The sequence below is a fragment of the Ambystoma mexicanum genome, chromosome 4q, assembly GCF_040938575.1.
Source record: "Ambystoma mexicanum isolate Mex_15411 chromosome 4q, UKY_AmexF1_1, whole genome shotgun sequence".
Taxonomy (NCBI): domain Eukaryota; kingdom Metazoa; phylum Chordata; class Amphibia; order Caudata; family Ambystomatidae; genus Ambystoma; species Ambystoma mexicanum.
The window spans coordinates 413,221,628-413,245,221 of record NC_090928.1 but is presented as its reverse complement, the minus strand read 5'-3'; the positions used below and the strand labels follow the sequence as shown (position 1 = coordinate 413,245,221).

General features: G+C 44.2%; 1 protein-coding gene across 4 annotated transcripts in view; it reads right to left on the bottom strand.

Annotated features, from left to right (window-relative positions):
* The window catches only part of LOC138467757 (zinc finger protein 2-like), a 1,341,736-nt gene that overhangs the window by 1,208,682 nt on the left and 109,460 nt on the right, over positions 1-23,594 (bottom strand). Inside the window, exon 1 of one of the 4 annotated variants that reach the window (XM_069607987.1) lies at positions 10,723-10,982. The exons of 1 other annotated variant lie outside the window; for it this stretch is intronic. In XM_069607987.1, the coding sequence (XP_069464088.1) occupies positions 10,723-10,746 (24 nt within the window). In that variant the 5' untranslated portion in view covers positions 10,747-10,982. Of the gene's footprint in view, positions 1-10,722; positions 10,983-23,594 lie in introns of those variants that run through there. 2 more of the 4 variants (XM_069607989.1, XM_069607990.1) reach the window with 2 other exon arrangements.

Here is a 23,594-nt window from a genome sequence, read left to right as displayed (position 1 = left end):
TCAATGTGCATGGGTTCCAAGGAGTGGGCGGAGCAGCAAATCGGCGGATCCATTCTATAGGACTGAGGGCGTCAGGCTTGTCAATATGTTGGGTCTCCAAAAAACCCATAGTATGTTGGGTTGGGAGTGATTGCGGACGGGGTTTGTGGTGGGTGGTGTTGTTGTGGTGGAGCAGGGCGAGTGTAGCCGTTAAGGTGAGCGTGGCTAAGTAGAAGTTTGCCATGGGTGGTCAGAGTAAGACCCGGGTGTAGTTGGCCGAGGTTGACTAGGTGGTAGTAATATAGTAGTTTGAGGTGAGGCGGGAGCCGACTGGGTCGGGATAGGCAGGATGGCAGGTAGTCAAGATCAGAGTGGGTACAATGGGCAGGCACGGTGGTCAATGGACTAGGCACAGAGGCTAGCAGATAGGCACATTCAAGGTGAGGCACAGTGGTCAACCGACTAAGGCACGGTGGCTAGCAAGTAGGCACATTCAAGGTGAGGCACAGTGGTCAACAGACTAAGGCACGGTGGCTGGCGAATAGGCACATTCTAAACTGAGGCGCATAGGAAAAGTACATGCTAAATGCATGCACCAAGGCACCATACAGCGGTCTAGATGGTCTGTGGGCGACCAAAAGGCACAATATAGCAGACTAGATGGTCTGTAGGCGACCAAAAGGCACAATATAGCAGACTAGATGGTCTGTAGGCGACCAAAAGGCACAATATAGCAGACTAGATGGTCTGTAGGCGACCAAAAGGCACAATATAGCAGACTAGATGGTCTGTAGGCGACCAAGGCACAATATAGCAGACTAGATGGTCTGTAGGCGACCAAAAGGCACAATATAGCAGACTAAATGGTCTGTAGACGACCCATGTTGGAGGCTGGGAGCACATTTCAATGGAGTCGGTTACGGTTATAAACATACAGTGGTGTCTCCGGTGCTGGCATGTACTTACAGTACGTTTTCATTGTCCGGGTGGTAGTCTATCGGTTGGAGAGTAGAAAAATTGTGCAGGGGGGGTGGCCACGCCGCGCTTCCATGCGCGTAACAGGCGCAGGAACAGGCCTTAGTATGGCCTTCGTGTGGCCGCCGGCGTCCGCCTGCCGGCGGATGCAGATTTCAAATTAGGGCGGGTTATCGAGGCTCAGCCTCGTTTTCGTGCCGCGTTGCGCCCGGCATATCAGGGTCAGGCAGGGAAGTGGGACAGGGACAGGCAGGCCCCCTGTATGCTGTGGCTGTGATCCGCGATGTGGATGCCGCTTCTGGGAGGGGGGAAAGGGCTCCTGCCCTCCCTACAGCCTCTCCGTCAAGCTTAGAAATGTGCCCAATAGCCTCTCTGGTAATTTGAATTTAGATGTGTGCCCAAGATCCTCTGTGAAAGATGCATTTAGAAATGAGCCCAATAGCCACTCTATGAAAATTGCATTCAGTAGTGTGCCCAATAGACACTCTGGAAAGCCGCATTTTGAAATGAACCCAATAGACACTCTGGAAAGTTCCATTCGAAGTATGCCCAATAACCTCGCTGTGAATTTAGTAGTGTTCCCAATAACCACTCTGTGAAAGTTGCTTTCAGAAGTGTGCCCAACAACCCTCTGTGAAATTTAGAGGTGTGCCCATTAGCCGCAATGAGTTACATTTAGAGCTGTGCCCAATAGCCTCCCTAGTAAATTGAATTTAGAAAGGTTCCTAATAGCCTCGCTGGAAAACTGAATTTGGAAGTATCCCCAATAGCCTCGCTGGAAAATGAAGTTAATAGTGCGCCCAGTAGCCTCTCTGTGGAAAATTGAATTTAGATATGGGCCCAATATCCTCTGTGAAAGCTGCATCTAGAAGTGTGCCCATTAGCCACACTGTGAAAGCTGCATTTAGAAGTGCTACCAATCGCATCCGTGAAAGTTGATTATAGAAGTGTATCCAATAGACACCCTGGAAAGTCTCAAGTAGAAGATTGCCCAATAACCTCTCTGGAAAATTGAACTTAGAAATGTAGCCCAGTAGACGCTCCGTGAAAATTTGCATTTAGAAGTGTACCCAATAGCCTCCGCGAGTGTTACACTTAGAAGTGTGCCTAGTAGCCTCGCTGTTAAACTGAATTTAGAAACGTTCCCAATAGCCTCTGTATGGAAAATTATACTTAGAAGTTCGCCCGGTAGCCTCTCTGTGAAAGTGATTTTAGAAGTTTGCACATTGAAAGAGCATATAACCACTCTTACCACACCCCACGCTTACTCTCTCCTTTACATCACCACTCAACTAGAACACAGAGATACTATGACACCATTCGGTATATCTGTTCCCATACGAACATCCACCGCTTACTCCACATCATTCTATGTAAACACTGCTGGTCTCACACCCCCAGCCAGGCGTTCTCCTCAGGCCTAACGCAGCCACATCCGTTCCGGATAAATCCTGCCAGAACGAACACATTCTCCTGATCTCTCAACCACCACACCTACCAATAAGAATCAGCTATTACTTTGTGTACCGCACGAGCTGCACACATATCCGGTGCACACACGCACCTTTTGACTCTCCCTACTCTCTCTACTGATCTGAACTTCGGTTCCCAAGGGCGTTCAACCTACCAGCGCCTTCAGACCATACCAATGGTATATAAGGCGCTATATAAGTGCAAAATAACAATAACAACAACAACAATAACAGGAAAAACGTACACTTGGTCACAAGCAATAATGCAAATCCTGCAAACTGAAAGTGAGGCAGTACAGCAAGGATTTCATGTTTCAGATGCTAATGATCAAGCGCTACAACAAGGGTTCTATGCGCTAAGAGACGTCATAACAGATGTTGTGGGTTTGATTCAAAATGACTTATCTATCATTAGAAACGACCAAGAGGCCTCAGTAAGTCTTTCTGTAGTAACTGATTTTTTGGGCACTCTCAGCAGAGGAGTCCCAGATAAGAATGTGATTTCATGGCCTGAACAAAAACAGGCACTTAACTTGACCAAGGTTGCAACACGCCAGGCAATGTCCGGCTCCACTTTCTTATTGCTTAGTGTGTTAGCAAAGAGTGTAGTGGCAGCATCTGCTTGGGCGTCAGTCTCCACAAATTGGATAGTGCACGGGGTACTAGACATTCCCATTCAAACAGCACCCTCTATCATATGTCAAGAATTACACTCTTGGGGTAATGTACATTGGGTGAATGATACGTGGATCAGAGAAGATTATGTGGTACCATATTCACATGCATGCGTGTCATCAACTAGGCCTGAGCTGACACTGTACTCCTTACGTAATTGCAAAGGGTCTATTAGAATAATGTGTGAACATGCTGAGCCAGTGAATTCCTGTGACGGTAACTCGAGATGCACACTGTAAATTGTACCGATTGACTCATTCTACTGTAAAGCACATAGATTGCAAAATGGTTCATATTTGGTGCATTTCAACCAGTCTTGCTGTCATGTCCCAATAGGAATACCAACTCTGATCACCGTAGGCACACAAGTTAAATGCTGTGGGTTCATTTTGGTTCCACCTAGCCCATTTCAAGTGAAATCATTAGTCTGGCATGGCAGCTATTTACAAAAACTTGAGTACCCAAAATTGAGTTTATACATAGCAAAACTGTTAAAAATGCGGTTTGAGGTGAGAAATACCGAAGATACGTATCTGCATGCACACGCCTCTGAGGTCAAACAGATTGCATCTTTGCTCGGCTCAGAGCATACAAGACAGGAAGCCTTGCACTCCCCAATTGACAGCTCACAGTTTAATGGGGCCAACACTGGCCTTTCTGCAATCACTAAAATAGCTTTGAGTCTCCTACATAAGGGGCTAATTGCCTTGGACACAGTCATTAGAACACCGACTTCATTGAGTGCTTGGTACAGTTGGCTGGTGATAATGGGGCCAACACTGGCCTTTCTGCAATCACTAAAATAGCTTTGAGTCTCCTACATAAGGGGCTAATTGCCTTGGACACAGTCATTAGAACACCGACTTCATTGAGTGCTTGGTACAGTTGGCTGGTGATAATACCTTGACTTTTTCTCATATTTTGCTGTAGAAACTGAAAATTATGACAAGCCACAGGATTACCGCCCTGGAAACAGCCCGTCTCCGGTACAGAACAGAACTGTGCAGACGTATGGGATATGGGCAGTGTTCAGTTTCAAAAGCATTTTATTTTTTCGTTGACCAGGAAGAAGTCTACCGTGTCAGCCATCGATAAGTGTCAAGTCATTCACCAGGAGTCATTGCTGGCCAAGAACGTGGCAGTCACTGCGTCCCCTGCTAGACTGCCCCTGTGGCGCAACAGAATCTCCAGGACATTGGCTGTGCATAGAGACATTTGCAGAATTCAGAGGTACTTCCCACAAGTATTCTATTGGAGTTCGTTGAGAGTCCCTCTGACACCCTCCTGATAATGTGGGAATGCCTGAGCAAGAGAAACTGCACAGAGAACGAAGAAAGCGATTATTGCCCAATGCATCCGGCACCTCCACAGGCATTACCAAGGAAACACCTGGTCCTTCTGCATCACAGCTGGACCCAAGTAAGCCACAGAATGATCGATGCATGCTCTCAAACCCAGACCACAAGGCAGCTGGGGAAGCAAACGATGCAAATGATGGATTCCTCTGGTTCCAAGAATACATGTTAGAAGGGAAAAATGCCTAAAAAAGTGTGCAGCGATGACATGACCATTCTGTTTTCTTCTCCGCAATGCTTCTTAACCTACCTCAGAAAGAGACTCGCTTTTAATGTAGTGGTCAGGACACCTGACATTCTACACAGGTCATCTAAGCAAGCTGCTCAGTCAGACAGCACTGAACTGAAGAATTATCACATTCTACCTCAAGATGCAAACATGAATGCTAAGCAAACATATGAACTGGATGACCTCCACGTGCTGATCGCTGTGAGTGACAAAGACACTCACATACTGGTTTATTTCCAAGGACACCAATATAGACTATTAACTGTTTATTCATGTGACAATGTGCTCAGGATCACAAGCTCGACAGCTCATTGGGTCAAAAAACCAGGACGCAAGCTATGTTGGATTACTAATGGATTCTCAAAGGATCCTGCAGCGTATTTTGAAGCATTGCCAGTAATGATTTTGCAATCAACCTAAATACCCCCTTGTGAAAACAGGCATTATTAGCTAGGTCCAGTAACGATATAATGGACTCATGCTGAATACCTCAATGTTGGATATACGTACTCAGCCATGCTAATGTTAGCAAGTAGTGATAACCCTTTCTAAACTCTGATGCAGCTGTTGGTGTGTTATTTGTATTGTTTATGTGTAGCACACATTACAGGCTCATAGGCGCCTGGCATATATATCAAGCAGCTTAGTTTAATTCTTGCATGCAACAGCTGTGTGCTAAAACATGACGTATACATGATAATTTCCTTGTGCCACCAATATAGGCAATCTTTATGCAACTATCGCTCCCAGTAAGCGTATTCATGACTTCACAGAGCTACGGGTCTTTGATCTATGGCAAACCTCCTTGAGGGGGGTATGTCATGATTTACAAAGGTTACAAACGAGTTAAGGCAAGTGTACCACAGATTAGACCACTCCACTCACTGTGCGTACAAAGTACACGGTTGCACATACGGTAAAGGCCAGGGTCAAAAGACAAAGTAAGACATTTACTGTAGACAGTATATTGTCATTGATAAACAACGCTTGTGATGGCCTCGGAAAGCGAGCACATGGCTTGGTCCGTGGCTCTAGCGAAAGCGATTAACAAGACATGATAGATGCCTCTTCCTAACCACAGATTAGCAGCCGTTGTTCTTCAACGACTTAATGCCTTGAAAATACACGTGGTCTTGACACCAGCATAGTAATAAGCTATGGATGTTCTTTGGGCAAAAAACACTCATTCACACACATTGCAAGTGTAGCTTTAAGGAGACAGAATCGGACACTAACTGTAAACCCACAGGCACTTGCCGTTAGGGTCAGCTAACAGTTTCCTCCTTAAGCCAACCACAAGTATCAGCTTCCTGTGTTAGATGGACTCGTAGCAGAAAGCAGCCATAGACAGGAAGCAGGGTACCAGAATACATGTGTGGTTAAAGAGTCCAAAGCAATAGTCACATTCAGAACCCTTTCAGAAAATGCATTCGATATAATGGCAGTCGAAGTAGGCCAGGAGAAACACAGCACCTTGTTCGTTGACCGGAAGGGCATGCATTTCAATGGGAATAATCAAGGAGCAAGGACATCACCTTTCACTTGGGTTTTCACATGGGTAAATGATGGGTGCACTGCAAACCAGATCGAGGAAGTGACGCACATAGTACACGTAGGATGTCACAGGTGTTAATATAAAAGCACAACAGACTAAGGCTGAGGAACATTCCGCAGCAGGCTGACCACGATCGTGGGGGGTTGGGAAGAGCAGGTGCTAGCAGGTCGGAGCAGCAAGCCCAGGAGACCGTGAGTTTCAAGTGTGTTGGTTGAACCTCTCTTGCATATGTTAGACTGGCTGCGTGTTTTATTATGTCACTCCACTCCTGATCATACCATAGTATAGCTTAGACAAACATAACATTAACTCCATGATGGCTCAAGCTGGTGTTTCAGAATGATGAATTGTACTTTATCTTTGTTAAATGTGAATCATGCTTATAGCTTACGCTACAATGCGTGCTCTCTATCTAACAGTGTGCTATGTTTTTTCTTTGTCAAGCAGTAACATTAACTTGGTGCTGTGAGGGCCTGCTGGTGTTAGAGAGGATAGCTCAGGAGCAACACAGTTGTCTTGGAAGCAAAACAGCGCAGAACATCACAGGTTTGAATCCCGGTCCCACGCTTAGAGACTGGTCTCCAGTGTTACGTGTATTATAAAAGATTAATTTCAAAGCAGTGCTCAGACAGTTAATGGATTAATTACAGCTATAAAAGTGCTACCAGTGTAATAACAGTGTCTTAACCAAGTGTGCCTTCAGCAACTTGATTTATAGGCAGTATGCATGTCCTTTTACTGAAGTTCTGTTAAAAATCAGCATTAGCCGAGTCAAGTTTTGGCTGTATAAGATACACATTTGGTAGGCAGAGCTACCATATGCCCAGGAACTCAGACCATTTTGCAACTGTTAGCACCTTATGGATAGGTAGGGCAGTGCCTAGCCAATGTCTTTGCCATGCCTTCACAAAGCCAAAACTGCTGCTTCGACAATGCTTGTTTTTTTACATGTGGGAGGGGCAGGTGGGTGGAGTCTTAAGCCCATTTGGGCAGAGTCTTGAATGACTAAGGGTGTGGCATAAAGTTGCCACCTGTGTAGATTTTGTCCGGACTGTATTTTTCAAGCTCTGTCCGGTTGTGCAATTTACATGCATTAAATCCAGAGTTTATCTGTCTCCTGGGACAGCAGCAGTCGGAGTTTCAAGACTCAGAAGCCAGGGACATTGCAGCAGGAGCGGCCTTTGGTGTTTTAAGGTTTGTGTTAGCCAGAGCTGAAGGGGCTTCCTGCAGTGTTCCCTTAAGCTGTTATTTACAGCTCGGTAGTTAGATAAGGGCTGCTCAGTAGGCAGCAATTCATTGAAACTGGGTCATGGTAGCAAGACCCCCTTCAGTGACCCTTTCATGTGCACAATATTAACTCTGCACGTAAAGTGCTAATGTTGGGGTTGTTAAATTTTGATGGCCCATATGCATTGTTAAAGCAAATCCAGACAACAGGTCTCCCAAGCTATTTGGTTTATTTGTGAAAGAATAGGTACATTGTATATTTATAGAAATGTACAAGCCTGCTTGTTTGAAAGTGCATAAAATGTACTTTCTTCTCAAAACTGCCCATTTCATTTCCACGTTTGCAAAACTATATGCTGAATGCCTTTTTGTTTTCAAAAATGAAATAAACAAGTAACTTATATTAAGAATACAACCAACCCACAGCAGACTTCAGACACCTCTTTGTTGCAGTGTCACGTGTGAACAGGGCATCCAGGACTGCTTCCTTTTGTGTATTCGGTCACTTACAGCCCCATAGTGATGAATGAGAATCAAAACTATAAATACCAGAATGTACAGAAACACTCAGGACAAGATGCATCACTCACACCTGACCGACATGGAGAGAGGGAATGCACATCTCTACTTCTCAACCACCAGACAGAGTAAGAAGGTAGTGGTCAATTATTGCTTTTTAGCTAGTGTCAATTTGTATTTGATTTGTGTTTCAATGTAGTCCCTTCTCTGTAGGTCTATCTCGCTAACCAATTTCTAGTGAGAGTTACACCATTCATGGCCTCCAGACCCACATCAACCTCCAAGCCTGCTACTTGTAGATCTGCATTATATTGGGAAAACGAAACTTCACGATTGTGTTAGGGAACACGTTATGTATGGTATTGCTGAAACAAATGTAATAAAGATCAAATGGAGAGATTTAATAGCAGGTCATTTTCTGTGAAAGGTTACGAGGAAAAGTCAGTCACAAGTCAGTGTGCTCTCCTGCTCAGCCTCTTATCTCATCTCACGATATTAATACGATTCTCTTGGAATATATTATCTGGCAGTCTTGTATTACTGGCCTAGGCCTCTAAAAGGTTGGTAGGGTTTGGGAATAGTCCATTTAATGATAGACGTGTCTAAATCAGCTTTCAAACCTTCGTGCCCTCACAATATTGGCAATATTTTTAAAAATATTTCAACAGACCATTCTGTTATTGGTGTGCAGTTTATTAAGTGGTTGAAGAATCACTCTCACGTTTTTTTCCCTTTGATTTTCTTTTAGAATGTTGGCTTGGAGGGTTAACGTGTTAGCTGGCATGATTTATGCAAAACCTGAAGCTAAATCTCTACTGCAGGTTCTTTACCCACTGAGCTATTCCTAGGATCCACTGACTTTCAAAGCTGAAAATAAAGCTTCCAGGAATGATGTTACAGCTGCTTTTAAAACTAATAACGTTTTTCGAAATGAAATGATCAGTGTCATCTATTCATCTGACAAGATACACAAGTGGGTTAGTGCACATTTGATACAATCTGAACAGCTTGCAGACCTGCCTAACCTCCAATATTGGCCCAGACACTGGGTTTTTGAGACTTTCTCCAGGCACAGAGGGAGGCTGCCGCATTTCTGTTACGCATAGCTGCTTCAGTGGGGGAAAGGGAATAAAGCTATAAAGCTTTGATGCCCTACCGGGAGGCGAACCTGTGCAATGCAGTGTCAGTTCAGTAACAGGAATCTTCCTATCTCCCACATACAATATGAGATCAAATCCTAAGTGGCGGGCTGGTCTCACATCCTAGCTTCTTCTTTTAACTAAAGTGTGTGATTCTGGGCAAATCAGTTTATCTTGCTGTGCAACATCTAATGTGAACTTCATAAGCTCTGTTTTGCATCAAATAGAGGTAGAATATATCTTTGTCCAGATGAAATGAATGTAAAAGTGATGATCATAAATTACGATTGTTCTTTTTTTTCTGGAAAGTAAAACATGTTGGCACGAGTGTGTATTATACCCACCCTTTTTTACCCCCGAGTTTGGTGCGCTATACAAATGACAAAATACATAAATAAGGCAATGGCAGAATGTGTAATACCTAGGAGCGGTGTTATGTGCATGTGGCAAACAGCAGAAATCTCTGCGTTTTTTTATTTCAAATATAGACAGGTCTGGCTTGATATAATTGGATCCAAGAATTGGATCCATTTTTGTTAGCAGCAGCTCAGCTTTTCATCGTTCCAAGGTAAAAAAACTAATGTCTGGTATATACGTTTGTGAAATGTTATTTCGGCCTTACATAATTATTTTTAGTTTGGGCTATACGCTGATGCTTACAGATAGGGAGAAATGGCATACGAGGGGGGACACAAAACGTGTAGGTGTTTGATTATTTGCCCACCCATTGACTGCCCATGGCCATGATAATCCCTATGGCCAACCCAGTCCCTGCCTCTCCTAGCCGACAACACCAACTAGTGGGAACTTTTTGAGTTTGCTTTAATCAAGCCTTACAATCAAACTTTGTGCTCGAAGTGGTTGCCAGTGTTTCTTTCAAAGCAGTCTTCTGAGAGTTAATGACTTAATTGGATCTGAAAACACACTACTGTTACAATAAAAACGTTTCAACCAGGCCTGCCTTTAGCCACCCAGTTCGTAAGTGCTCTGCATGTTCTTTGCTGAAGCCCTGTTAAAAACAAGGATTGGCAAAGTCAATATTTTGGCTTATTTATAAATATTAGGAATTTTCCAGACACTGCTATTAAATGCCTGGTACTTGCACCATTTTGCACCTGCTGCCATCAATGGGCAGTTAATATGCCTACACAAAAGCCCAAACGATTAGCATTGCCAATGCTTGTTTATTTTAATAATGCAGATGCCTTCTTCAAAAAAAACTTCGGTCAGTTAAAAACATAACTCTTTGCTGTTGTATTAGTTTTGAATCTATGAAAGGGGTGTGCCAAGGGGGTAGGGCTTCTAAAATGTGGGCGTGGCTTAAAGTCCAGGTTTTGCTTCAAGCAAAGGTGGCAACCATAGTGTGGCATTGCGTGAAGTAAATCTCGGGGGTTTTGCATTTCACATGTAGGTAGGTCTACTGGTACCACAAAGGTAAATACTGTGACGAAGAAGAGGGACTTGAAGGTGATGGATTTTAATATTTTGGAGAACCCAAAAAGCAAACCGGTCTTTTTTTACTGAAAAATATTGTAAAATGTGGTACAACGCTGTTGAAGCTTACACTTCTACAGCATTCCACCAATGAAGAACTTACTTTTTCGGGACTCTTCCACGACATTTCTTGTGCTGCACTGTATTTTTCAGGTGCCTGGGCTGTTGTTAGGGAGCAGATGGACGTGGACCATCAGAACCCAAGATAAACACACAGCCACACTAATACATTACCGAAAAAGAAGACACTAAGATTCGCGACAGAAAATCTATTGATGTACTGCGCACGCTCAGAATATGACACGGCATTGAGCAGGAAACATCCAGACCCAGTGACAGCACTAGTGAGCATGCTCAGAAAGTGGACACTCTACGGCATTCCAACGCCGGATACACGTTACAGAGCATAGGACGTGGATTGGGTCATCCATGCACATCTAATGCGTGAAACTTCTAAATTTGACGGAAGCATTGGAGTTGGTGAATGACATTTACCATGTGTTCTGGAAACACAAGTACAACACAGATTAGAAATCTGTACTTATTAACATTTGCCGCCATAGTTGTTAAAATGGACTTGCTTAAGTCTTTCTTCCTTTTCCATTATAATTTAGGAATACTTGTGAAGTGGGTATTGTTTAATATTACAGATATATATTTACACTTTTTTTTGCTGAAGACGCACACTTAGCCACATTTTTCCGCGAAGTCGTTATTTCTTTCCAATGTTTGTTGTGCAAAAGAGCAGTCTTTCTCCACGGAACTTAAGGTACATTCAAATACAGGATTGGATTCCCTCCGCAGAGGTCTTTCCTCGCGGTCCAGGCGTTTCATTAAAGTGTGCGGTGCCCTCGTTGTCTGTATTTAATATCGGGCGAGTTCTTTGGCAGCTTCTCTTTTCTTTCGTTGTTGTACGTTTCCAGAGACATTGAAAAATGTCATTCTCTCCGGCGCTATTATTTATTTCATTACTGAGATATAAAACAATAATTGAAATGAGAACGTGCTCCTTAAGAACGGGCAATTACAGTTTTATACAACGGTCGGACTCGTATTGAAATCATACTAAAGCATAATGCTGTGCGTCAGAATGTGTGCTGCCTGGGCCATGTTTTTGTGATTAGTATCTCCAGATTGTCATGTGCAAAATATTGGACACGCGACTTCCTAAACTACACTTTGTTTACGTAGAAAAAAAGAGGGAGGGTGAGGCACGCACTCTAGTTCCCAGCTTTGAATACCTTCTACATTTCAGTTGCTGTTCTCCTCCAAGTGCTTTCATGTCTCTTACACTCTTCAGGGAGGCAGTCTTTTCAGGTGTAACAAATGAGTCTCAATTGTTCTCTAGGAATTCTGGTAGCTGTAGTCTATTTTGGTAACTAGGAACCCTAATAGCACACTTTTTTTCCCATGGTGCGCGCCTCACCCTCCCTCTTTTTTTCTACATATTGGTTCAGAAGTCCCGGGGTTCAGAGGCAGTGGTCAGAGGCAGTGGCACCGGGGTCACCATGCCTTACTCAGGAGAGCCAAATCATTGGTTTTCCCCCTTTCCCCCACCATAGGAAAAAATGTGTGCTATTAATCCACATTCATGTGTGGAGTGAAATAGTCTGTCAGGGTCGCTTTTAGATTTGCGTACGTATCCTTTGCGTCATCCGGGAGTTCATCTACGATGTCCCTGACATTACGGCCGATGAACAGTGTAAGGAGGCTGTGCTTCTTTTCTTAATCTACAGGTCCAATCGCCTTGATGCATACTTCAAAGTCTCTGATCCATCTCTTCCAGCGTGGCCCTAGGCTGCTGGATTCCGTTAGGTCGAAGTGTGTGGTTAGCTGCTTAATGAGGCGGCCTTGCATTCTCGTGGGCAGGTTTGCTGCAGGTGTGAGGGGCACCATGAGCGTGTCGTTGTGATGCTGGAAACGCATTGGAGGGACAGGGCCTCCCTGTCCTTGTTTTGAAGTCCTTTTTCATATGTGATTGGTATTGTTTTCTTCCCAGGAGTCCATGTGGGACTCCTGGCAGTGCAGCTCTTCCTCTTTTTGGTTTGGTGTACAGACCCTTGGGATACCCTTATAGCACCCATGGGTGGGAGTACAAACCTGTACCCCTAGTGTATGTTTTTGGGCACCTGTGTTTGGCCCACAGAGCAGGGTATGGGCTGGTGGCAGCTCCATGCTGAATTTGAGAGGTGCTCTGAGTATCCTCCATTTTGGGATACCCAGGCCCTGCCATTGGAATCAGTTGATTCCTGATAGGAGACAAAATGGCCCCTGTGGCCTCTTGCTTTCTATTGCCTGTTACCTTGTTTTTCCCAAAGTCCTGGGAAGCCCTGACTCTGTCCCTTCCCCCTGACTGGCTGTTGGGTGGAAGTTCCATATAAGGTATTGTGGGGAAGTCCAGGCCAGACTGGCTGAAGCCTTCCCAGTGACTGTATGTTGTGGGTACACCCTTGGGGTGGGACCTGGGTGAATGGAGTGTGTGACCAATATGCACTTCTTGTTATGGGTGTCTGGTTTCTGGTATGTGACACAAAGACTGAGACAGCCCTGCCCGAAACTGGTATGAATGCAGTGTGGAATGCTGAATGGCTGGGTACTTGTCCCAATACACATTCCTTGTTGTGAGTGTCTGGAGGGAGGAGAATGGCCTGAATGCACTGTGAGCCTGATTGGCTGCCTGCCTGCATGAATGCCCTTCTGAGTGATTGGTTGCCTGAGTGTGACCCAGCAGAGTGACTGAGAGACCAAACCGTATCTGGGGACCTTTCACTGATGGAAATCATTCAGAAGCTGAAGTTGATACTTGATGCTTAACCTTGAAGCCCACTGGAAGAATTGTTGCTGCTGTCCTTCGCTAATCTGAAAGCTGTGTGACTGTCAAGGAACTGATCCAAGAGAGGACCTGGCTAGGAGACCTCTTCCCGAGCTACGAGGGACCATCGTGCACCAGCTGATCTTTGCCAAAGCTCCCTGGACGGCAGGCCCTCGAAAGGATGCCGACCGGAGACAGGGACCACGGCGGAATCATGAAGCGAAGCGCCCGGACATTGAAGTCCATCACCATCGACGACCGCCATCGCAGACCGGAGCCACAGTGCTGCTTTGCCTAAGACATTTGATCCAAGGACTCCCTTGCTCTTCACCGTCAAATGCTTTCGTCCTGCTGGAGAAAGTCAAGGCCGCTGACGACTGAGGATAATCTGCCGGTGGGTTTCCTGCCACCCGAAAACCACAGAGACGCAGACGACCTGATGCCCTTGCTGGGCCAAAGTTCTTTATTACCGCTCTGCGGCAACAAATGCTCGTCGTCGAGGTGCACCGCACGCATCATCTTACAGGACGTTTTCAACTGATCGTCAACGAGCACCGCAAGAACCGAAGCTGCTGCCGTAACGACAGTGCTCACCCTTTTTCTTCACCGACTGTTGACGACCCGTGGCACCTGCCTCAAAGGGAGTGCACACAAGAAGGGTACGTTGACGACGCACCGAAGAACTCTACGAAAACAGGTACTTTGGGGTTGTGGAACCTTTTAGGAGTCGAGACTATATCGAGCATAATTGGACTGGGCTTGTCAAATACACTTTATTTACAGGTTGCCCAGGTGGGGGGGATCCTCGTACAGAACTGTCCCTAAGTAGACGGGGGACTGTTCTGCCATTGCTTGATTTAACTTGCTTTGTTTCTGTGTCTATCATTGATTCATCTTACAATCTGATTCGTATGCTGTTTGGGGCTGTTAGCTGTGGGAGCATTTTAAAGGAATCGATAGTTAAGAGTGGTACCACGTAGACCTGTATATATTTGCCCTTATAATATTGCCAGCGTACAAAATGTGTTATTGTGTTTGTGTATATAACGTGAACCTTATTTATATAAAGACTGTGTTTTCACTAACATAGTGTTTGGACATTCCTTTGTGGGTGCTTGGGGACTACACTGTACTTAAGAACCAGCCCGCATCACCTCCTGAGAGCTTAAGCCATGATTGCTTTTCCATAGCTACCCTATAGAGAATCTTGGCTGGGGTGCTCTGTGCTTCGACTATGCCATATAGAGAGCAGGAGTACAGATGCCCTCTCCAGTCTTTACGCTCGTCCCCTGACATTACTTGGCATGTGTGTGCTCACTTTACCTCCGCTTGTACCCTGCGTGGATTAACTAGGCCCCACTTCCTGGAGTTACGTATTCTGCGGGTTCCACCCTGGTGTCACTGACCTTGGTGGGCTTGCTGCTTCCTGATGGCTGTTTCATGGTCTGCCACGGATAAATGCAGGTGAATCTGACTGAGTTGCTGGTGGGGCAACGTGCATTCAGGTGCACGCTCTATCTTCCTGCCCCACGTGTGCTGCAATAACTGCGTAATTGTTTCCGGACCGGCCTGGTCTCAGCAGAACATTCATTGCAGGCTTGTGTTCTCTGCAGGCCATGCGCCACGGTATTCGCTGCCTTTTTCCATGTGTAAATTCCGTTTAACACGTTCACCTTGTTTCCAGAACGACGTGTGCTCCTTCCTTAGCAGCGCCGCGCCTTCTGCGTGCTGCCACTCTCCTTGTGTCAGTAGTCCTTTGGTGCGGCACGTGTGCGAGCAGAGCCATGCTCTACGCCCTGCTGTTGATGAGCGGGAGTTCTGCGTGGGCCTCCACTGCCTGCAGGCCCTTCGCCGCTTTACTTGGAGGCGGGTTGGTGATCCCGCCCTCCGGCAGTCCATGCAACCTTCCCTTCCACTCGCACCACCGCGAGGTTGGCTCGCCAGGCTGTGGGTATTGAAAACCTCTCGTCGCCAGTGTAACGTACTCAGAAGCTGCCTCGCCTGAGGCGCCCACACGGTCTAACTCAATCAGGCCACACAATTGAGGAGATGGACGCGGGAGGATAAGACAAATGTGTCTTTATTCTTCTAACTTCCAATATGACCTGCCTCTTTCCTCCCGCCCCTTCCACAGCTCCCTGTCCCCTCACACGCGACAAGAGAGCACTGCAGTGCCAACGTCACACTGTCCCGCGCAGTGATGCATACTTTAGCCCACTTTTTTTTAACAAACAATGATTTAGTCCATAACCTAATCTTTATATTTACCAGGTGGCCTTTGCACCCTACTGGATCACAGAGACCTGGTCTCTTTGCCTCCTTCTCTGGTGCTTTCTGATGTTCTCTTTCTGCCTGCCCTCCGTTTCTGTATTGTCTTCCATAGAATCCGATTGTAAGGAGGGCTTTTCTGTTCCTGATGCCAGATAATATCTGATGGTTCTTCTATCATCTCTCGGTTGTAGCTCCACACCGGCCTTCTCCCCGTTCCTTCTGTTCTCTTCGGGTTCTCAGTTTCTCTTCTACTGTAGAGTGCAATTCTTCTTTTTTAATGTTTTTATTGTCTTATGGTTTAACAAAGAAAACCTTACACATATGTTCTTCAAATCACACATAAATCAGTTCATAAATTGCCAAAACACACAATTGTAAATTACAATTCACACTTATAGCACTAAAAGAAAATGGGAACACACGTTAGAAGTGCTGGAGCTCCCATTAATACAATAGAGTGTAATTCTGTCTGTTCCATTTCTTCCCATTTGCTGCCTGGATGTAATATTCATGTATCTTACTTGCTTGGATAGGAGCACTGTACTTGAACATTGTCCATTTGTCCTTATACCACATTCTGATCTTTACCCGATCTCCTTGCCTGATGTCATTTGACTGCTTTCCTTGAATCATGCACTTCTTTTCTCATCTGCGTTTCTTTCACTCTGACATCTGCTTATATTAGTTTCTTCTCTGTTGGCTTTTAATGTTTCTTTATCCATTGCAGTGATAGACTTGTGTTCGCTAGTCTTTTACTCATGTAAAGCAGGGAAACGCCTATGATACTATCCAACCTTGCAATATTGTTCCCTTATTCTTTCGTCATTCTTGTATGTCATTCATGACACAGCCATATTATCCTGCTCCTGGTGCTGGTGGGGGAGGTAGTAGCACATTTCCTCTCCTTAGAACTACTTTATGCATGTTGTTCAGTTTGTATTTTCCAGTAGCTTTGCATTTCTGGCACTAGCATTCTTTCTCCTGGCCTCCCTCTCCCAGTGTACTCAAATGTCTTCATTATGTTTTCATCTTTTCCTGATTCTCTGAAGTTATGGTTTGGTCACCTTGCTCGCCATTCTCTGTGATGGATGCGACTCGACTACACATTCTTTTTTCAGATAAGTTCCTACTTCTTCTCTTGACAGTGCTAATCTCGATAGTCTAGTTGTCTATTTTCCAATCCGATTATATGCTCTATCTGAAAGTTAAACTCTTGCCTCTTCGATGCTAGTCTTGCTAGCGTTGGTGTCCAATTTCCCGGGTCCCAATATGTTCATTATGATCTGTCCACAACTTAAACCTTCCCCATAATTATGTCCAGAAATGGTTTACTGCCCAAGTGCATACTAGCATTTCTTTTTCGATCATGGAATAATGTTGCTTCTTGCTTGTCAGTGCCTTCGATGCAAATGCTACTGTGTGGGTTTCCCTTTGTGACTGCTCCTATCTCATATGCGCTTGCATCTATGGCTATGATCATTCCATTTCTCGCGCCAAATGGTTTGAGGTTTGGTGCTTCTATTATGTCATTTATATTGTTGAATGTCAAACCGGCATTAATCTGTCCGTTCTGATTTTCTCTCCTTTTCTCAGTAGTCGCCTCAATTCTTTGGTCTTGTTTGAATTTTTTTAATGAATTTCGTCTAATATTCTGCCATCTCCATGAAGGATGTGAACTGTTCTTTATTTTTTCTCTTTGTTTATTAGACTTCTGCTATCGCTTTCACCAGGCTGTCGTTCGATTCCATGCTGGGAATGTGTATCCCAGGAAATCTCGTTTTCTTTGTGCAGTTCACCTTTCTATCTATCTAGCCAGAATCCTTTCCTACTCAGTCTTTCCAGCACTTTTTCCAAGGCAGCATCATGCTCTTTTTTGATGTCAATATGTCGTCCTGAAAGAACTTTACTTTTTCTATGCCCTGCAAAGTTTTAGTCCCGATTCTCTGGAAGACCGAGGCCGTTGAATACAGTCCGAATGGCATGCGTTTGTATTATTACGTACCATAAGAAGTCACAAACGCTGTCAAATGTCTCTACTTTGGATACATTTTAACTTGATGATACGTGCTGATTATATGCAATTTCGAACATATTGCGACTCATAAGAACTGCATTGCCTCAGATATGTTTGGCAAAGGGAAATTATCACTTACCACTTCTTCATTCAGTGCTCTTAGGTCTGTTCACACTTGGAGCTTGTCACACCCGTTCTTTCTGGCTATTACCACAGGACTAAGCCATTCAATGGCTTCTATCGTCTCAATGACATTTTCTTCCAGCAGTTTTTTTTAACATCTTTTGCAGTTCTTCTCTTGCCGAAAATGGCACTGGTCTCACTTTTTGCTTGACTTGCATGGCTCCTTCTCTTAATTTGATCTTGTGCATGTACCCTTTCAGTGTCCTCTAATATTTCAGCATAATTTTTCTAATATGTCCTACTCCTCCGCATTTGTCACTGCCATTACCTGTTCTTTGGAGGTCTGATCTACCTTGATGTCCCAATTCAGTTTGGTGCGGCCATCCCACAAGTGCATCTCCTACATCTGTGATGGATACCCTACCTTTGGTTTTCCTGTCCTTAAACTGGATGTCCATTTTGAAGAACCCTAAAATCTTTATTTCCTAGACACTATAAGCTCCCGTTTTCAATCTGGATTTCTTGAGCCTCGGTACGTCTCTCTGCCAGCTCGGTTGTTCTGATATTATCGGGAGGTTGGTTCCTGAGTTGGCCATCATTCTTATGGACTTGCCTCCTACTCACACCTCACAGTGTGGGTTTTCTTTCGTGCCCCTTTTTTAAAAGTAAAAACAACACAATCTATTGTTTTAAAGCTTATACACAACACAAAACAAACATTAAACATAACCTGATTGGGTAATTTGCAGGGCAAGTATGAATACCAAAGGATTACAGTTGTCAAATAACAAAAATAAATCAAATAATGTACAGTTGATGGAAAATCAGACCCATCTCCCCTAAACCCCCTCCATATTTTCACATTTCTTTTCAGACAACCCCATGCATTGTATACTCTTTTTTTGTTTTGTTTTCCAGGGCCATGTACATATCCATTTCAGCAGTCCATTTGCCCAACCGGGGACCATCTGCACCCCCACCCCCATAAGGAAGCAATAGTCTGCTGCATCAGGTCAACAGCAGTGGATACAAATAGGTTCTCATATCTATTTAAAGCGCCCCTCACCAAATCCACAGAAGCAACTATTTTGGATCTGATGGGATCCCCAATCCTGTGACAGTATTCAGTTTGTCAATCTATTTCTTCCAGAAGCATTGGACTTGCGGGCATTCCAAAATGATATGCATAATGGTGCCCTCCTCTCCCCCACATCTTAGACAGCGAATATGGTCAGTTTGACCTCATCGAAACAATATGAGTATAGTAAACTCTATGGAGTTTTTTAAGTTGTCTCAGCCGTATCCTAGTTGAAATCCCAATTTCTCTTCGAAAACATCAATGCTTCCACCCATTCTTCAGCTTCAAGGGAGCCTACATCCCTTTTACATCTTGTCTCGAGGATGGTTAGCTCTTTGGTCCCAAAGGCTGTGATAACCTGGTATAGTGTTGATGTGACTTTAGTGCAAATGTGCTCCAGAAGTAGATTTGCCTCCAGAGGAGAAACTGTCGGGATGTCTTGCAACATTTGAAATTGGGCGTTAAGGGCACATGACAGCTGCATATGGTGGTATTTCTCGTAGTCTGGCCAGTTCAAACTTTAATCACAATTCAGGAAAGGAAACCAATTCCTCCTTGATCACATCTGAAAGATGCTGTATTTTCTTTCTCTTCCATGTCCTAAAACAGCTGATTTTATCAACTTCAGGCAGCTGCACGTTTAGCCACAGAGGTCCACACCTGTCTAGTGTGCTGTATCATGATCAGTAGTAATAGTCTCTTAGGGTCACTATATAGAATTTGAGTAGGAGGCAATCCTCGAATCCACCTTTGCTCTGGCTTAATGTACGGGAGTGAGAGATCTCCGTTTATCCAATAATTTATTGTTGCCAGTTGACCGGTCCAGTAGTACCTCTGCATGTTGGGTAACCTGATGCCGCCCTCCCATACTGATTGCTGTAGTGTAATAAAGGCAATCTTGGGTTGCTTGCCGCTCCAAAGAAGGTTTCAAAGGGAGGCATCAACTCTATCAAATACAGATTTTACATACTAACGTTGAAGAAAGTCATCTTGCGAGATTTTAATCAATGGACGAATATCCAGAATCTGCAAGACCCTTTTCAAACTGGCTTCGTCCCAGGCATGGGCACTGCTACCAACTTATTAACCATTAGTGCTATCAAGATGCATGGCCATCAGATGAAGCAACCTATTTATATGGCATTCATTGATTTAAGTCTGCCTTTGACTCAATGCAACTTGCCCCCACTCGAATCAAACACTGGTTAATCTACTGCACTCTGACACAACAGTACAGACCCCCCTGACCCTGGACGGCAAACTATCTGCCCCAATACCAACCTTGAGAGGCTTAAAAGAAGGGTGCATCCTAGCTTCTTCTCTATTCAACTTCATTATCTCAAATTTGATACGAAGCCTTGTGGCTGTTGTCTGATCCACCTAAACTAGGGCAACAGATAATACCATGGCTTTTTTACGCAGATGACCGGGTCCTCCTATCCAAAACCCCAAAAGGTTTCCAAAACCTCCTCACCGTCCTTGAGAAATATGCAGATGACAATTTCCTAACCATCAGTCTAGAAAAAACAAAGGTTTTAAGTTGGGGTAGGAGAAAAAGTGAGAAGAGCTCCTTTCATTCGTCTCTGCATGGAACATGACTTCAGCTAGTCCATGAGTATCGATATTTGGGCTTAAATATGAATAGCCACAGCTCTGACCTTCCATACATCATAGAGCTCAAGATAAAAATGACAACAGCATCAGCGCAAGCGTCCATCATTTATGCCAAATATGGAAAATGTTCCTGTCTGGCTGTACTCGCCTTCTATAATAATAAGGCAGTACCCACAGTTCTGTACGGTGCCGAGACCAAAGTCTGGAGACACAAGTCATTCTGGCTCTGACTAGAAGGGATGTTTTGGAAATGTGTAATTTCTTTACCTCCATCTCAACCGATGTGCATTATAAGACAAACTAGGTCTCTCATCCCTGTACAGTTCATATGCGTGGAAACTATGTTCTCTGTATAGGAAATTCCTGCTATCCTCTAACACGAAATCCTTGCTACATGCACTGTCTGTCTACCTAACTTCTTCAGACCATCATTTTATAGCCACGTGGAGACACAGACCATCAATATCATGAATCTAGCAGATATTTTCATCAAACTTCTGCTAAAGAATCCCACTCGTGCCAAGCAACAAAAAAAAGCATGACTGGATTCACACCTGTCAGATGTGCATGACATATGCAAACTTTAAAAACAACCCATTTTCGTTGAAAAAGTGTTGAGAACCAGAATCGTACCTAGCCACGTTTCCATCATCTGTCTATAGGAATGCCTTTTTACGACTCAGACTTAACCTTTGGAAAACAAGATCTCTTAGCCACGTGGAAACAAATTTCTACATCTCAAAATGTATGCACATTTTGCAAAGAATCAAAGCAAACAGAAACATTAAAGCATCTATTAACAGCATGTCCTATGCTCATGGCTAAGTGAACCATATATCTGCATCCTCTGTTCAAAGATTTTAGGATCTTAACATCCAAAATACTGTGGCTTAACATATTTGGCTCTCAACGCACATCAGTTAAGATTGCGGTGGTTAGATTTCTTTTATCGTTAAACATAACTTAAATGTGAGCAGCAGCTCTGCCACCTGTATACCTCGAATCCTGGAAGCATTGCCAATTATGTCTACTCTAACTTCCTTTTAACTTATACATTTGACTTTGTACATTCTTTTAAATATTGCAATTTCATGTGATCACTGAACTAATATTATGTATTGGAAGATTGATATTTTATTCAGCCATAACAATAAAAAACAAAAAAACTAAAAAGTCATGATTCTATTAAAGATACAGAGGCGAATATCAGAGAAGAACATCATTAAAAGTAACTAGTGAAACTCTCAACAACGCTACATTTCCCAGAAACATCTGCTGGAATGAGTCCTTTAATCAAACAAATAAACACATGCCGGTCTCTTCCAATCACAGTCCATCTTCCCATATAATGTCCATCCAACCGGAAGCACTTCCTCTTTCTTTGAGGCAACTTCCTCTGCGTCCTTTCAACTAACACCATTCAGAACTTGAACTCTTGTCATCAGAACCTGACGAACTCATGCTCCTCAACGGTCAACATCGCAGTACTGCTCCTGTTCCCCGGCATTAAGCACTGCTACGTTGTCTTCGTCTCCATTCTGGCAATGAAGCCAATAACTTGTAATTAAAATTGGGTGGGTTCTTCAATGTCATATATCTTAACCACTGATGATACTTTTCAGAACTGTCTTTAACATCTCTATAATATCATTACGTTTTCATGACATTCAATCAACAAATAACAATCATGTGCAAATACAATTGTATTCATTTAACTTGTAACCAGGTTGTGATAATACTTTGCCTCCATGTCTTGGATAGTATCATGACATTCCTGAATATTAGTATGGAAAATCTGTATTCTATGGCAAGCACAGAGGCTTGTATTATGCTTGTACAAAGCTTACTTGCCACCAACGAAGCAACTCTGTCTATCGGTTTGAAGTAGAACATTTTAAACACTGAATCTCCTAACCAGTCCGCAGCCTTCATAATGTCTTCCAGTTTGGCACATGCCACAAAGGCTTTGGAGGCCATCGCCCCTCTATGTGGGTGCGCTACGAAACCCTCAGTTTCTACAGCTGCTTGCTTCATAGCCAACTTGACCCATCTCGCTAGGGTTGCACATGAGACGGCTTTATTTAGTTTAGTCAGACTTCTCAAAAACTGCGACTCACCTTTCGGCCTGAGCTTCTCGTTCCGTCCTTATTCACTTTGAGGCACCTAGCGACGCACAGCTTGAGCTGATCTGGAAAAGCTGGATATGCCACGGTTGGGATATTCGTCTTGGTTCTCCTCGTAATATGAAACATAACTCTTTCTGGAGAGAAACTCCTATTCATTATCTCCAATGCTTTCACGTCTGAAACTCTTACATGAGATCAAACAAAGGAGCGTCTTCAACTTCACTGCCAGGGCTTTCCTGGAGAGTTCCTCATTGTCTGGCCAATCTCGAAATAATCTCAACACTACATTCACGTCCCAGAACCGGGAGTACCTTGGGGCTGGCGGCTTCATGAGTCGAATACCCATCATCACTCTCTTTATGAAGGGATGCTCTCCCACTGAAGTTCCTTCGGTCATGGTGTGTCCTGCTGAGACCGCTGACCTATAGACGTTGACTGTCCTATAAACCACGCCCCTTGCTGCTAGGCCTGCCAGGAAATTTGCTAATGCAGCCACATCTGCCGTTATGGGATCCGCAGGCTTCCCTATATGACTTAGTCATTCCTAATGAATGAATCTTCTAGCTTCTTCCAAAAATCCTGGCTTTCTTCAGACATCCCGGAAATCATCCACGCTGCCAGGATCAGCGATTTGTCTAGCACCATGAGGTGCAGGGCAGGCAGCCGGTCGGATCTCACAAGGTCTGCGGCAGCTGATTTGGTATCTCCGTCGAAAGATGCAGAAGATCGGGGAACCATGGTTGCGTCTGCCACACAGGGTTAATGATTACTACCCTGACTTGGTTTCTGCACACAAATGCGAGGGTATGAGTAATCATGGTATAAGGAGAAAAGGCGTACTCCTTTCCTGGTCCATATGGCTGCATGCTACAGCCTCTGGGTCTGTTCTCAAGCTGAAGAAGGTCGCCAGCTGATGGTTGGTCCATGTGGCAAAAAG